The 13,509-nt window shown below is 38.5% G+C and overlaps 1 protein-coding gene across 2 annotated transcripts in view; it reads left to right on the forward strand.

Moving 5' to 3' along the window:
* kiaa0825 (KIAA0825 ortholog) overlaps positions 1–13,509 on the forward strand; it is a 197,834-nt gene that overhangs the window by 178,927 nt on the left and 5,398 nt on the right. The window contains exon 19 of one of the 2 annotated variants that reach the window (XM_067438211.1): positions 5,196–5,623. The exons of the other annotated variant lie outside the window; for it this stretch is intronic. Within the exon in view, the coding sequence (XP_067294312.1) occupies positions 5,196–5,301 (106 nt within the window). The 3' untranslated portion in view covers positions 5,302–5,623. Of the gene's footprint in view, positions 1–5,195; positions 5,624–13,509 lie in introns of those variants that run through there. 2 annotated transcript variants of the gene reach the window in all.

Raw genomic sequence — 13,509 nt, forward strand, 5'->3', positions numbered from 1 at the left:
GGAACCAAACGAATACTTGGAAAATCTTGTAGACAAAATTGTTCATTTATGACTGAATTATCTCTTTAACAGGGTTCCATTATACAGGCAAATATTCAGTCTCCGAGCGGCGAGCTCCTCCTGTCAGCTCAGTGTTTACATCTTTCTTTCTCTGCTGCTCAATCGCTTCTCCTCCATCCATTTATTTTCCAGCATGTGCGTGGTGAGCATCAGAGGTAGGCACCTGTTTAGGTATGCAGAAACCATCTGGCTCATTCATCAGCACTCATTAATGAAAACGACTGAACACGACTCAAACTCTCTCACAGTTTGAAGTCTCATACTGTATATAGCCTGTTAGGCATGATGGGGTGACAACTAGTTTTATCAGGAAAGACTGTACCACACAAATACACTACTTTATTAAACTGATATATAATGGTTAGGTCTCGCACTTGTTCTGTCTTGTGTGCTTTGATAAACGGTGGACCTCTGAGAGTTCGACCAATGAGACAACATAGTGGCTAGTGGCACTGGCTAACTAACTAACATTAGTGTAATTTGTCCCCATTGGCTGTGGCCATACGATTAAGAAATTGCCTAATAACTGCTAATTAATTCCCAGTAGGCTGCTATTATATACTGAATGTAATAATCTTAAATCATTTTTATCTGCACTGTTTAAGGGCAACCCATATGCCAAATAAAGAGAACAAGAATGTGTTTCTAATGAATAAGTGTGTCAGATCCATGCGGTGGTCTTATTTTCTCACTGGTCCAATTAGACTGATCTGAGTTCAGTCCCTTCTGTGTGGCTGTAGCATTAATGAAGGTTTCAGTGCTGCCATTGTGACCCCTGAGGAATGTTATTAAGCAGTGGTCATATTCACTCATTATACTGGCCTCTACCCCCAGAGCTTTCACACCTTTACTCTGTGGCAAGACCAGCCATGCTGGCAACCTTGTTCATTCAAGTTCAATTTGAGAAGATGTGTTAATTTCGCTGCCATCCATAGCTGCTTTACCAGTGTTATGGTTTAGCCTTACCTTGCTATCATATTCATGTCTGTTATTCATCATATTTGACTCTTTAATATCTGTGTTGCATGTGTTTGTTTCTTCTTTGGACATTTGTTACTGTATTCCGTTACAGTTACTGAGAAAAAAAAAAACTAATTAAATTACTTATGAAGAAGTTTACGATTGCAAAGGGGTTACACCTGAATATTTTCTGTAAAAATCTAGGATATGTTGAATAATATTAATTTGTTGTTGATGTGCATGGTGCCATTTAAAGGCTGTTTAGTAAAGCAATACTATTCGGAGGATTTTGATTGGCTCTCTTGTTTGAATTTGCAGCAGCACATCTGCCATTTACGTCAATCCACATTGCCACTGAAAGCTTTAGGCTACAACCTTATTTATAATTTTTTTTTTTTTATAATTTCCCTGGTGTTTTCTTAATCTGAATTAATGTATAATTGTAGTATATTTGTGTATATGTATCTATATTATTTATACTATATTACTACATTTACATTATTGTTACTTTTTGTCAGAGCTAGATAAACCAAGTTAAAAATAATAATAATGATAATAATAATAAAAAACATTCCAGTGCTGGAAATTAAAACCATAATTTCATTCAGAAATCTGTTTTTAACCTCAGAATGATCACTATGTAAAAAGAGGTGCTAAAGTCTGATTTTGGGGTGGCTGTGCTTTTTAATTAAATTATTATAATCTTAATTCAAGTGATGAAGATGCTTTAGTTTTGAATACTACTGTAAGGTTAACCCTGCGTGATTTAAATGTTTGGAAACGATTAACAGTTTAAACATTTGTTAGAAATGTAGAAAAGTACTCCAATGTAATCAGTTACATTACTTTAATAAAGTAATTGAAATAGTTCCACTACTTTTAATATTACATTTTAAATAGGATAGCTTGTAATCTGTAACCCATTACATTTCCAAAGTAACCTTCCCAACATTGGTAATAACTAAGTTATAACAAAATAAATTTTTCAAGAGGTCTCTTATGCTCAATTTGAATTAAAAATCCTCTGCTAAATGATTAATTGTAAACATACACTCATTAGAATATATAAATAGCAGTAACTTGGCAAGTCGTGTGATAGGTAAAAAGAGGCATCTCCCCTCCAGAATGGCATTTGTCTGTTGAAAAAGCCTTGAAAGCTTCCAAACCATTGATGCAAATCCTCTTAAGGTGAGTGGAGTGCTATGAAAGTTAAAGTACATTCATAGCTTATCTATTCCACAGCTCTGTCACCTGATGTAGAGGCAAGTATTTCATTATAAGAGGGGGAAAGAAATTGCCGGCCGATAGGCATCTGTAGATAAGGGGGCAAGCATAACAATAAATTATGCAGTGTTTGAAAACATACACAGCCATAATTAGGTGGCATTTGATATTAAATGAGGTAATAGGATTGACTTATTTATCTCCCAAACACCCCAAAAGTTCCATTAGCGTGGGGAAAAATGAGCTGTTTGAAATGGTAAGAGTGCCGGAGCTGTGATCAGATTTGACTAAGCCCCCCTTCGTGAAGTTGAAAGACGCATTTTTTGCTCGGAGATCACCGCGCCCCGCTGGGAGTTTGGGAAGGGAATTGGAGATCAATGGATTTACTGGGTAATCAGTTCACTCCAGGCCTGACGGGCGAAACACTCGCGCACCAAGACTATTAACTAATCATGTCATTACGGTGACCACCACCACCCACGCCTCTGTACTTTGACTTCCCCTGACCGCCAGCCACTCCGAGCGGAGAGCAGATACGGGAATGCCGTTGAAGTAGAAAACAGAGTCACGCACGCAAATGTCGATTGAGCCTTGAGACGCTTTTATATCCGGCTCGGGCTCCCACAGTGCTGGTTATTTCCCTCTTCCTCTTCGGTTATTATGCTGTAAAGGTTGAACCCGATGCAAATTCAAAACACGGGGAATAAGATGAATTACTTCTCCCCAAAAAAAGCCTGAAAAAAGTTTCCCCCATATCAACATATTTATGTTTCCGCACTGCTAGCGTCACTCATGACTGCGGTCGTCCCCTGTGAGTGTAAGCGCGCGCGTGTCTGCGTGTGTTTTACACTTAAAATATGCATCGCTTACAAAGGGAGTCTGTTGAATAAATGATAGTCTACATCTTAGAGGCGTATCTAGGTGAAATCAGGATGGATCTCTTTTTGTTGCCGCGCTCAGCTGGGAGCGGCGAGAAACAACTCGGGTTGCATGTGCGAATGTGTGTGTGTGTGTTTATAAATACGGAGCTTTGTTCATTCATTTATAAGGCCGCGGCTTGCTGAGGTTGGGCTGCTTTGGGGAGCTGCGGGCGCTGGGGGTTTGCTAGTACAGGGTGAGGCGGTGTGTCGGCAGGTCCCTCTGTGGTAAAATAAGAGCTGTCATACCGCTCTCGGGGTGCAGCGAGGGCCTGTCAGGGAAGACTGATTGCCTCCGCGGAGCTGCTTGATCCCTGGGACCCGGAGGCTCGCTGGAGCCATCAGCAGGTGTCTAGTTCTGCTGCTTGTTACTGCTTTTTGTGAGTGTTATGACAGGAAGACCATCGCTGTCTGTTCCACCGAACAACACAGAGTGCGATGGCTTACCTTGTTTACTAACAATTTAGCTTAGCGTAAGTTACCTCTAATTGGCGTTGCGAGCACGAGCACGAAGTATCGGAATAAAAACCAGACAGAGGAGCTTCAGACTTGTCAGGGGCCGAGCCAGCAACGCTGTGACTAAGAGGGCTAATGATTTAGCTCAAGTGATGGGGGTCCTGAGCACCAGCTCACTGGCTGCTATTTCTGTGAGAGGTGTCATCCAGACAAGGAGAGTGCACTCTTGACAAGAGACAGAGTCAAGGGCAAACAGAGCACTGCTGCTGCTTTATTTGACAAACTGCAGTGGAGGTTAAGAACTGGGTGTGTTTGAACGAACTCGCCACTTGGAGGGCGACCATGCATGATCAATGTCTGTTGGCCTCTTAACAAGAGTGCATACACTCTCAGGGAATCGTCTGCCAGGCTTTGGAACGGGGTTGGCTCTCATTAATGCAATGCCAATCTGATAAAGGCCGCACTGTTGTCGGCTCTGTTTGTTCAAACCGAGGACGTGAACAGTTAGCCAACGTGTTTCTGTGCAGTCGATGGAAGTTTAACTTCATAGAAACTTTCATAAAAAATAGGTAGCGGTAGCTACTCGTACAGAAAAGTAGCATGGTGTTATAATGTCATGGTTTCTGGAGACTACTTTAATAGTAACATTTGGGAATGAATCATGAATTTGGTAATCAAACAGTAACATGTTTTCTTAAAACAAACAGTAAAAAAGTTTTCTTAGCATGGCAGTACTAGCCTCTGCAAGTAGATTATGGTTTTGTTGTTGGTGGTGGTGTTGTTTTTTCATTGTATAGATGGGAAATTTGTCTCTGCTGTTGACATTGCAGCTCAGTTACTTCGACATTGATATTGAATTTATATATTTGATAATGTACAATAATTTGTTGTTAACAAAAAGGAACATTGATGATTTACTTGTTTGCAGATTTGTGCAAACTTGTCTCATGTAGGGTGACCATATTTTCATTACTGAATACCAGGACACGGCAATGAGATACTTAAAGTTTACTAAAAGTTTCCTTATTAATTTCAATTCATTTAAAGTATGTCCGCTCTGTATTGATAGAAAATTCACTCAGTCAGGACAGTACTTGAAAACAGGACATGTCCTGGGAAAACATGACGTTTGGTCACCTTAGTCTCATGTTCTTTCAAACCTGTATTACTTGATATTATGAAAAATGTCTAAGTGTCTATACGATTACCTAAGAATTTTACCCAAGTAAAATTCTAAAGAAATACTAACAATTTTCCTAAAGTAATATATATATTTTTTATTTTAGGTAACTGTTTTTTATCCAAAACCATTTAATGAGTCAGAAGGGTGCTCATGAGCGCCCCCTGTTTGCAACTACTTTTTTTGCAAAGCCTGCATTTTTGCCTCCGTATTTCACACTGCTCAACTACCAATCAGGTATGCATGGGCTGAAGGCTGGACTTTTGAAACGCAGACCTGAACCCTGCTACACACAAAGTGTGACAGCTCAATCGTCCATCGATACACAGCATGACATGGTGAAGTTTTTAGTCTAAAGCAGGTACATTGGTCCTGACCGTGTTCTCTGATGTTTTCAGGACTAATCAGAGGTGTGTGTGTGGGGGGTTAAAGTCGCGCCATGCGAGACCTTTCTGCTCGCCATTTCAAGGGCAGCTGCTGGAAGAGCTGTCTGCGGTCCTTTGATCACTTGCTCCGCCGCTTGGCTTCTCTTTCACGCTCCCCCGCGCTCCTGAGGTACCGGGTCTAGCCTGCCTGCTGGCCCGCCAGTGCTGCTGTGGTGGCGTTTGCGCTCTGGAGATCAGAGTGGAAGAAGAAGGTGGGGAGGAGAGATGATGGATGAGAAGGCCTGGAGCGAGGTGATGGAGAGAAACAGTCGCGGATGGAATATGTGCTGCACTGTGGGTGTTGGTAGATTGTGCTGGCAACAGACCCGGTTAGAGATGTATTATGTTCGTTTTATAGAATATTCCTTGATGCATTATTTTGTTTTGTTTTATTGTATTGTATTATTTTATTGTATTATTTTATTTATAAAATAAGCAGCAGCCTATAATCAATCCTACATGCAAATATTAAAATACAATTTTGCATATTTAGGATATCAAAATAAATACGTTCATTTTGTTGGAGAAAATACTTCCCATCTTTTGTTGTATTTTATATGTTTGAAAGCCCTGTTTCCAGTCAAACAATATTTTGGAGCAAATTCAGCTAAATTAGAATGATGCCAACATGGGCAGATTGTTTGACATTCCCTCATTCTTTAAAACATGATCAGAATTACTCAAAGTAAATAAAAACTGAATTATTACACTGTAAACATTTTTTTTGTTGTTGTTGATTTAACTTAAAAAAGTAAGTAACCTGGCTGCCTTAAAATTTTGAGTTTATTGAAATTAAAAATTTGAGTTGATACAATGAAGGAACCTTGTTTAATAAATAGAAACTCAAAATATTATTGTATCTGAACCACATACATTTGTTTATAAATCATGAAAATTGCACTATTTGGCATGTTTCACTGCATCATCAGAAAGAAAACACACACAATTATCCAATATGCTTACAAAATCTTTTAATAATATTTTAATAATTTTTATAATAATAAAAATATTCATTGTATTAACTCAAAATTTTAATTTCAATGAACTCAAAATTTTAAGGCAACCAGGTAACTTTTTTTCTAAATATTTTTTACAGTGTAGTTGTAATGATTCATTGAGAACACTATAAAAAAAAACAAAGAAAGCTTGCTGCCTTAAACTTGTATGTACAATCAACTTGGCTGTGTAAGTCATTTCAACTTAACATACATTAAACTGACTTAGCAAATGAGTTGAATCTTGTATAACTTGTTGAAAGAAAACAAAGTTTAAAATGTCCACTTATTTCGACGAGTTGAAGTAATGTAAAAACATACGTTGTCATAAATTAATGAGCATGTAATTTTCACACTTGAAACCAAGCATGCAAAAGTCTGTTCCTCACATTTCTGCATTTTTTACGCATAAAAAACAAAAGAAAAAAATAATACATCAGCCTATGTATATTTTTGCATATTGATAGCCCTATGCAGTTGATGATAATATTCATAATTTCAAGTGTTTTATTAACTTTTTGGCAACACTTTATAAGATGTTTTGATTTGTGAACTTAAATGCAATAGCTAATAAGAAATAACAATGAGCAATTATTTTAGAGCATTTATTAATTTTAATTTCTTATGTTAATTTCTACATACATACATCAAGTTGTATAAATAAACATAAATAATATTATATGGTAACATTTTATTTTAAGGTGACATAGTTACACATTACTACATACTATACTATAGTATTAACAGTAATTTGAGCATAATTTCAAGTAACTTTACCTTAAATTTACCTCAACCATAACTATATTAAGTAGTTAATTAATATTATCCAGTACTCATTTGAGTAAGTACAATGTAACTATATCACCTCAAAATTAGGTGTAACATATTATATTTGTAAATTAACATTAACTTAATAAATAAATAAATGAATAAAATGTATACATTTTTTAAATGTTAGCCATACACTAGCCTATAGATCACATCATGGACTGAAATCCACAAAAGGTTTGAAGTTAAAACAGGATTATTGCAGTCATACCACTCTGGCTCAAGTATTTTTCTGTATTCAACAGTACTTTTCCGAACTGTAGGTATTTGAACAACCTTTTCTCTGCAGAGCACCTCTGTGATTTCCAAAGGGCAAAGCCATAAGCATGAAATGAACTGAATTCCTCACATCCCAGGGCAAGGCCAGAACCATCGGTCCCTATTCTGAGCACTCTCTCCCCTCAGAACATCTCTCCTCCGTGGCATGCATGGAAAGCCCTGACCTTTTCAGAAAGTTGAGCACTTTAAATATTTAGGTTTGGCTTATGATGGATCCTTGAAGTGCTAAGCATGTGCAAAGCCTCTGATTAGCACGACTTGTCAGCTCGCCATTTCTTCGCCCGTGTTGAGCGTCACATTGCTCTTTGTTTGACAGACGCACATTTAAACAAACACGGGTACCTGTCGGCGACTGTGCTGGTAGTCTGCTCGCCCGAAAAACACGTAGAGGAGAGGAAAACCACTCTGCTGGCTGACAGTTAATCTAATAGCCTCTGCTGTTCTTCTCCCTTCTCTCTTCTCCTAAATGGGGCTGCTCATGCAGTACAAGGCACGGTGTTAAGATAGCCCTGAGTGGGCCACACTTTAATGTGATAGGAACAGTGTATAGAAGTGCCAGAGACTGTTACTCGGCTTGTTCTTCAGGCTTGACCTGTGAGGGACCACTGGTGCAGATCCTTCTGTAAAGATAGATAGCTTCAACATTAAATGACTTTCATAGGCACAGTCTGAATGTTAAAACTGGCCCATGGCTGTGAAACACAAGTTTGGTGAGTGTCAACCACGTTTATTTGCTTGAGGGAATCCCTAGACCAAGCATATTTAAGAGATGAATCCAGCCTGCAAAGTTATCAGTGGCCCACCACCAAAATGTAGACATATTGGCCCTCATTTATCAATCTTCCGTGGAAATGGGCGCATATGTTGGCGTAAGATTATGCTTACACTCCTCTCACCGCCTGATTTATGAAGCTGTGCGCACCTATGCAATCCAGGTGTACGCAATACCTGCCCTTGATAAATGCCGCGACTGAAAATGATCGTCATTAGAATAACACTCCCCTATATATTCAAGTCTCCGCCTCTCGCACGCCCTCATTTTACGCCATGGACACACGGAAGACGGCAAAGTAGCGAAACTTCTCCGACATGGAGATCGGGTGCTGATTAGGACATAAGTCAATGGGCTAACTCCCTGATCAGTGCCCTGACTACTGAACTAGTGAGAGGATTGAGACGCGCCCATCTAGCCGATCACCAGGAAAGTGGAAAAAAAGCGAAATTGTTTTATTTGGGAGTTTAAAGAGTGGGATTAAAGGCACCCAAAAAACAAACGAATATGGACCTAAATTACAAGTACTGTTAATAGTGTGGAGGTTGAGAAGCGCATTCCAGCAGTTTAAAGCTGTTTGGATGATAAATTATGCCTACCTCACAGTGCATTATTTTACAGCGCATGTTTTGAAACAATAGCATTTAATTTCGTATCACGGCACATGTATTGGGGTGTACGATATGGTGATGTGGAGTACCATTCATTCACATTAATAATTGCATGACAATTTGTAAGATTCTTTTTATTATATTTTTATGATTTTTATTATTAATGACGCTTATTGTTATTTAGAAGAAGAATGTCATTATTATTTATTTTATTAATATTTAAAAGAAGAAGAATGTAATTTTTATTATTTTGTCAGTCTGAATTATTCAGTCCCAGTCCGTGCGGAGCTGCCGTACAGACTCGCAACTGGAGGAATACATGCCTCAAATGCTTTGGTAGCCTATAGTCACACAAATTAAACATTGCATATGTTGCACAAAAATAAACACCGAAGTTTATAATTACTATGTTGTTTTTGTTTTTTACAGTGGGTCATAATATAGCAGATCTTTGTTCAGTGCGTTTTGTGGTGTTAGGAATTGTTTTTCTCAAACGTGCGTACACCACCTCCTGAGCTGGCGTAGGATTTGAGCGTGCCGTACGCCAACGTCCATATTGATAAATCTCAAAGTCACCGTGGGTTTGGGTGTACGCAAGGTGTACGCTGAAAATTTGGTGTACGCACTTTTGATAAATGAGGGCCATTCTGAGACTTTAGTTTTGTGCGACTTCAGTTGAGAGGGAACAATGCAACAAATCAGAACACTTCTGTTAAAAGGGTGGTTGCATGTGATTTCACTTTTTTTAACTTTAGTTAGTGTGTAATGTTGCTGCTTGAGCATAAACAGTATCTGCAAAGTTAAAGCGCTGAAAGTTCAATGCAAACGGAGATATTGTCTTTTATAGTTATGGCAGTTTATTGCCTAAACGTTTGGACTAAAACAAGCTTCCTGGGTTGATGACAACATAAACCCTTGCTAGTCACCGCAGATGTGACTTCGGCAAGGAATGGTAGGGGGTGTGGCATTTCCGGACAACCTGTGCTTGGCACTTTAGCCGATAAAAATACATGAAACCACAGGTACATTTGGCTATCTAACCAATCTAAGACTATTGCGTTTATCGGAGGGAGGGGCTTCATAGAAGCAGGAAGCAAATGAGCCGTTCAAAGGAAAGCGGTGTGCAATAAACATAAAATATAAGAAAAATACTTAAAACAGAAGTATTAAGACATGTTATACTGCGCCCCATTAACACAACCAAGCCTAAAAAAAAAAAACACGGAACCACCCCTTTAATGAACCATCTACACTGCAAACGTGCTAAACTAGTGACCATTTGAAAGTGAGCATCATTTTGTCTGGATGGCAGAACACTTGAAATGAGCACTATGAAGGGAGCAGGGAATGTTTTATTTGTGACGTTTTGGAATACTGCATGGACACTACTGATCAAAGTTTTGACCATGAGCATATGAACCGTTGTGCCGTACTGCTTATATTTATCAAGCCGTAAAAAGGGCCCTTCCTCTCCCAAAACCAGCCGTCTGTGGATGAGAGTTTGAAACAAGGACTGATGGGATGATGTCCTGCTCCCCTTAACAAATGATGAGTGGTAGGAGAATTTGAGAATTACATGACAGTCATTCATGACATTTCATTCAACAACAACAACAGCTCATTCACTTGCCTTATGCCACTATGCCTTTTCTAAGTCATTGCACAAGCGCTGTATACTTTCCATTTTCCTTTTTCAATCCGATCGAAATTTAATTCGGATCGATTAAGGCAGGGGTGTCCAAACTCTGTCCTGTTAACCTTACAGCTAAACTTTGCAGGACAGTGGCCCTCCAGGAGCAGGGTTGGACACCCCTGGATTAAGGTGTTTACATTAAAGCTTTTTAGTACAATTGAGTCATAAATCCGATTGCTAACGGGTTATTTGGTTGCATGGTCACTTTCAATAAATGTAATGGATCCTAGCTAAACAAGTGTATTAATATCTTATAGCACTAATAAACAATTTTGAATTTATCTTGATGTAACTGCATAAAGGGCTTTTCTATGATGCGATAGTTCTTTATTTTTCCTTACCCCAAAATATGATGCCTACTTCAGTGAAACTGAAGTAACTTTTTGCCCACCAGCCATTGTGGTTAATGGTTTTCTGAAGTTACTAGCCACTCAGAATTTTCACTAGCCACAATTTTGACATTGATGCCATGTAGAGAAACCATATAAATATTCTTAATATTATCTCATAATTTGGCAGCAGGTATATTAGGCTGCTATCACTTTAAAGTCCCGACGCACTGATCCATTGTACTGTTACACAAAAGCGTTTTCTTAAACCAAGACCGGCATTTTGACAAGATTTAGTGTGTATTGTATTGACTGTTTAAGCGCTGAGAGGCAGCTTTATGTGCGCGCACTTTGGAATAAGTAAAATTATGTGCAATACCTGCAATCCCACAGCGGAATTAGCTGCAACACCAACAGTTTTCATCCTGTGCAAATGAAGAAAGCGAGTGAGTGAGGGGAGGCGGGTTCGTGTGTCAACTCAATGCCGGAGAGATGAGAAAAAGAGAAAGCGCAGCTGGTATTGCATATCCTACAGAAAATTTGTATTGAAAGCGTTTTAGGTATTTCGGTGTTGATATGAATCGAACAAAATCTATATTTTCCCGAAAACTCTATATTGCACTTAGTTTATTATTTCAGATGCATTTTTAAAAGACTACAATTGAGAAATCCAACATGCCAAAGTGGCTATAGGAGTGGTTGTGTTGCACGCCACTGCTGAAATCAATGTCAAACCCAGCATAAAGATATTAGCAAACAAGCAGAACATGCAGGCAAACACGACTGGAGGGTGTCAGCACGCCGATTTTCGCTGGACTATATGGAATCTGTAAATATACGGCTCATAATGCGTGTTGTCTGTTCTCTATGCAGAGGAAAAGTCGAGTCAGCGAGAGTGGTATTAATGCATGAAGAATGAGCCGCACAATAAGACTGAAAGACCACATCACACCGGGCTTATTAAGATAGAGAAGCCTGCTGAATTACCTGCCTGACACTTAGTATTTGTCAGGAAACATTAAAATACTGGAAACTCAGTGAGGACACGTTAGATATTCACCACTAGGAAAAAGGGGCTCAGGTTTGACTTATTACCATGTCTTGTCACATAGAGAAACACAGAGACGAGGCTCGACGGTATTACACCTGTACTTTTTGATTGATGACTTGAATGAGAAATTTTACTTTATTGACACTTTTGGATTTTGTACTGTTCTTTGCAGGTATGCATCCATACTGTACGCACAAAAGTTAGTGATGCTACAGTGACATTGATAAACGGAGGTAGTTAAAAATATACTCTTAACATCATAGGTGGACACAAGCGGAAGTTATTGAGGTGTTTACTAGGTAATTTTACCATGTATCTACACATTCTCCACACACAAAAAAAAAAAAAAAAAAAATACAGACCCAGTTTCAAATTTGCACTTAACACTTCCCTGTGGCTCGCGTTCTCATTCATCAAGCATGTTTGTCCCACTGACAGGCTGCAGACCACCGGCTGAATATCAATATCAGCTAAGACAACGACGGCAAGCACCGGGCGAGTAACCTTCAGCTAAATGTCATTCTGCTTAATCCTATTTGAAAATTAAACATTGAAAAAAACGTCTTCACTTCTTCCTCCCAGACCTTCGGCTTCCCTGTTCATTTCGGCACGTCCCTGACATTTGTAAATATTGTGTTTTCCATGTGTTCTCCATTATTTGTTATTTGTTTGTAGCACCAAAGTAATGACTGACCAGAGATGAGAGACTGAGGCCGTTTGACATTTTCAGTGTGTTGTTTTCCTTTTGGCACTGTGTGCACATATTTCCTGTACAATATTATGGTGCGGTCACATTGGCAGAATTTTGGTGAAATTTCACCGGCAAAAAGGTCCATTGACTAATTGTGTAACACGGACCATAGCTCAGCTTTCAAATAGTGATGCACAGAAATTGGATACATTCGGTTGAAACCACAAAATACAAATATTAGTTTCGGAAATCATTGCTTCTCAGAAACAGCGCTTCTCAGATGTGTTGGTCAGCTTCTAAATCATGTAGCAAAAACAGTCGTTAGGCAGTTGTGGCCTAATGTTTAGAGAGTCAGACACAAGTTGTGGTTGTGGGTTCGAATCTCAATACCGGCATAAAAAGAACTGATGCCTTGCCTTGAGCACCTAACCCCCAGTCGCTCCCTGGGCACTACAGCAAAAAACGGCTGCCTATCCCTTATGAAAATTAATTATGGTTTTATCATAGTAAAAGTGTTGTAACCATGTTTTTTTTTTTTTTTTTTGGCTAATTGAAATAAAATAAAAATAAAATATATATATATATATATATATTTTTTTTTTTTCTTTATTTTTTTTTTCTCTAATAATAAAATGTGTATAATGACATGGGTATGACATAGGTATTACAAGGAGAGGGTGACTTATGAGGACATTGGCCATGTCCCCACTTTTCAAAATGCTTTTTTTTGAAAGAGTGTACGTACTTTCGCTTAATTTCCATTTTCCTTCAGTACTCTGTCTGGGATTGCGGTATATTCTCTGGTTTACTCTGGTCAAATTTTAAACAGATGGAGTGGCTGAGATTTTTTTTTTTCCCCTTTGTTGCACTTTGAGATTCTTTGGAATGAAAAGTGCGTTATAAATAAAATCTATTATTATTATTATTATTATTATTATTATTATTATTATTATTATTATTATTATTATTATTATTAATGATGACATTGATGCTGTGCGCTAGTTTGAGATGACAAACGTCACGACCAAACATTAGCGA

Source organism: Pseudorasbora parva, chromosome 3 (assembly GCF_024679245.1).
Source record: "Pseudorasbora parva isolate DD20220531a chromosome 3, ASM2467924v1, whole genome shotgun sequence".
NCBI classification, from domain to species: domain Eukaryota; kingdom Metazoa; phylum Chordata; class Actinopteri; order Cypriniformes; family Gobionidae; genus Pseudorasbora; species Pseudorasbora parva.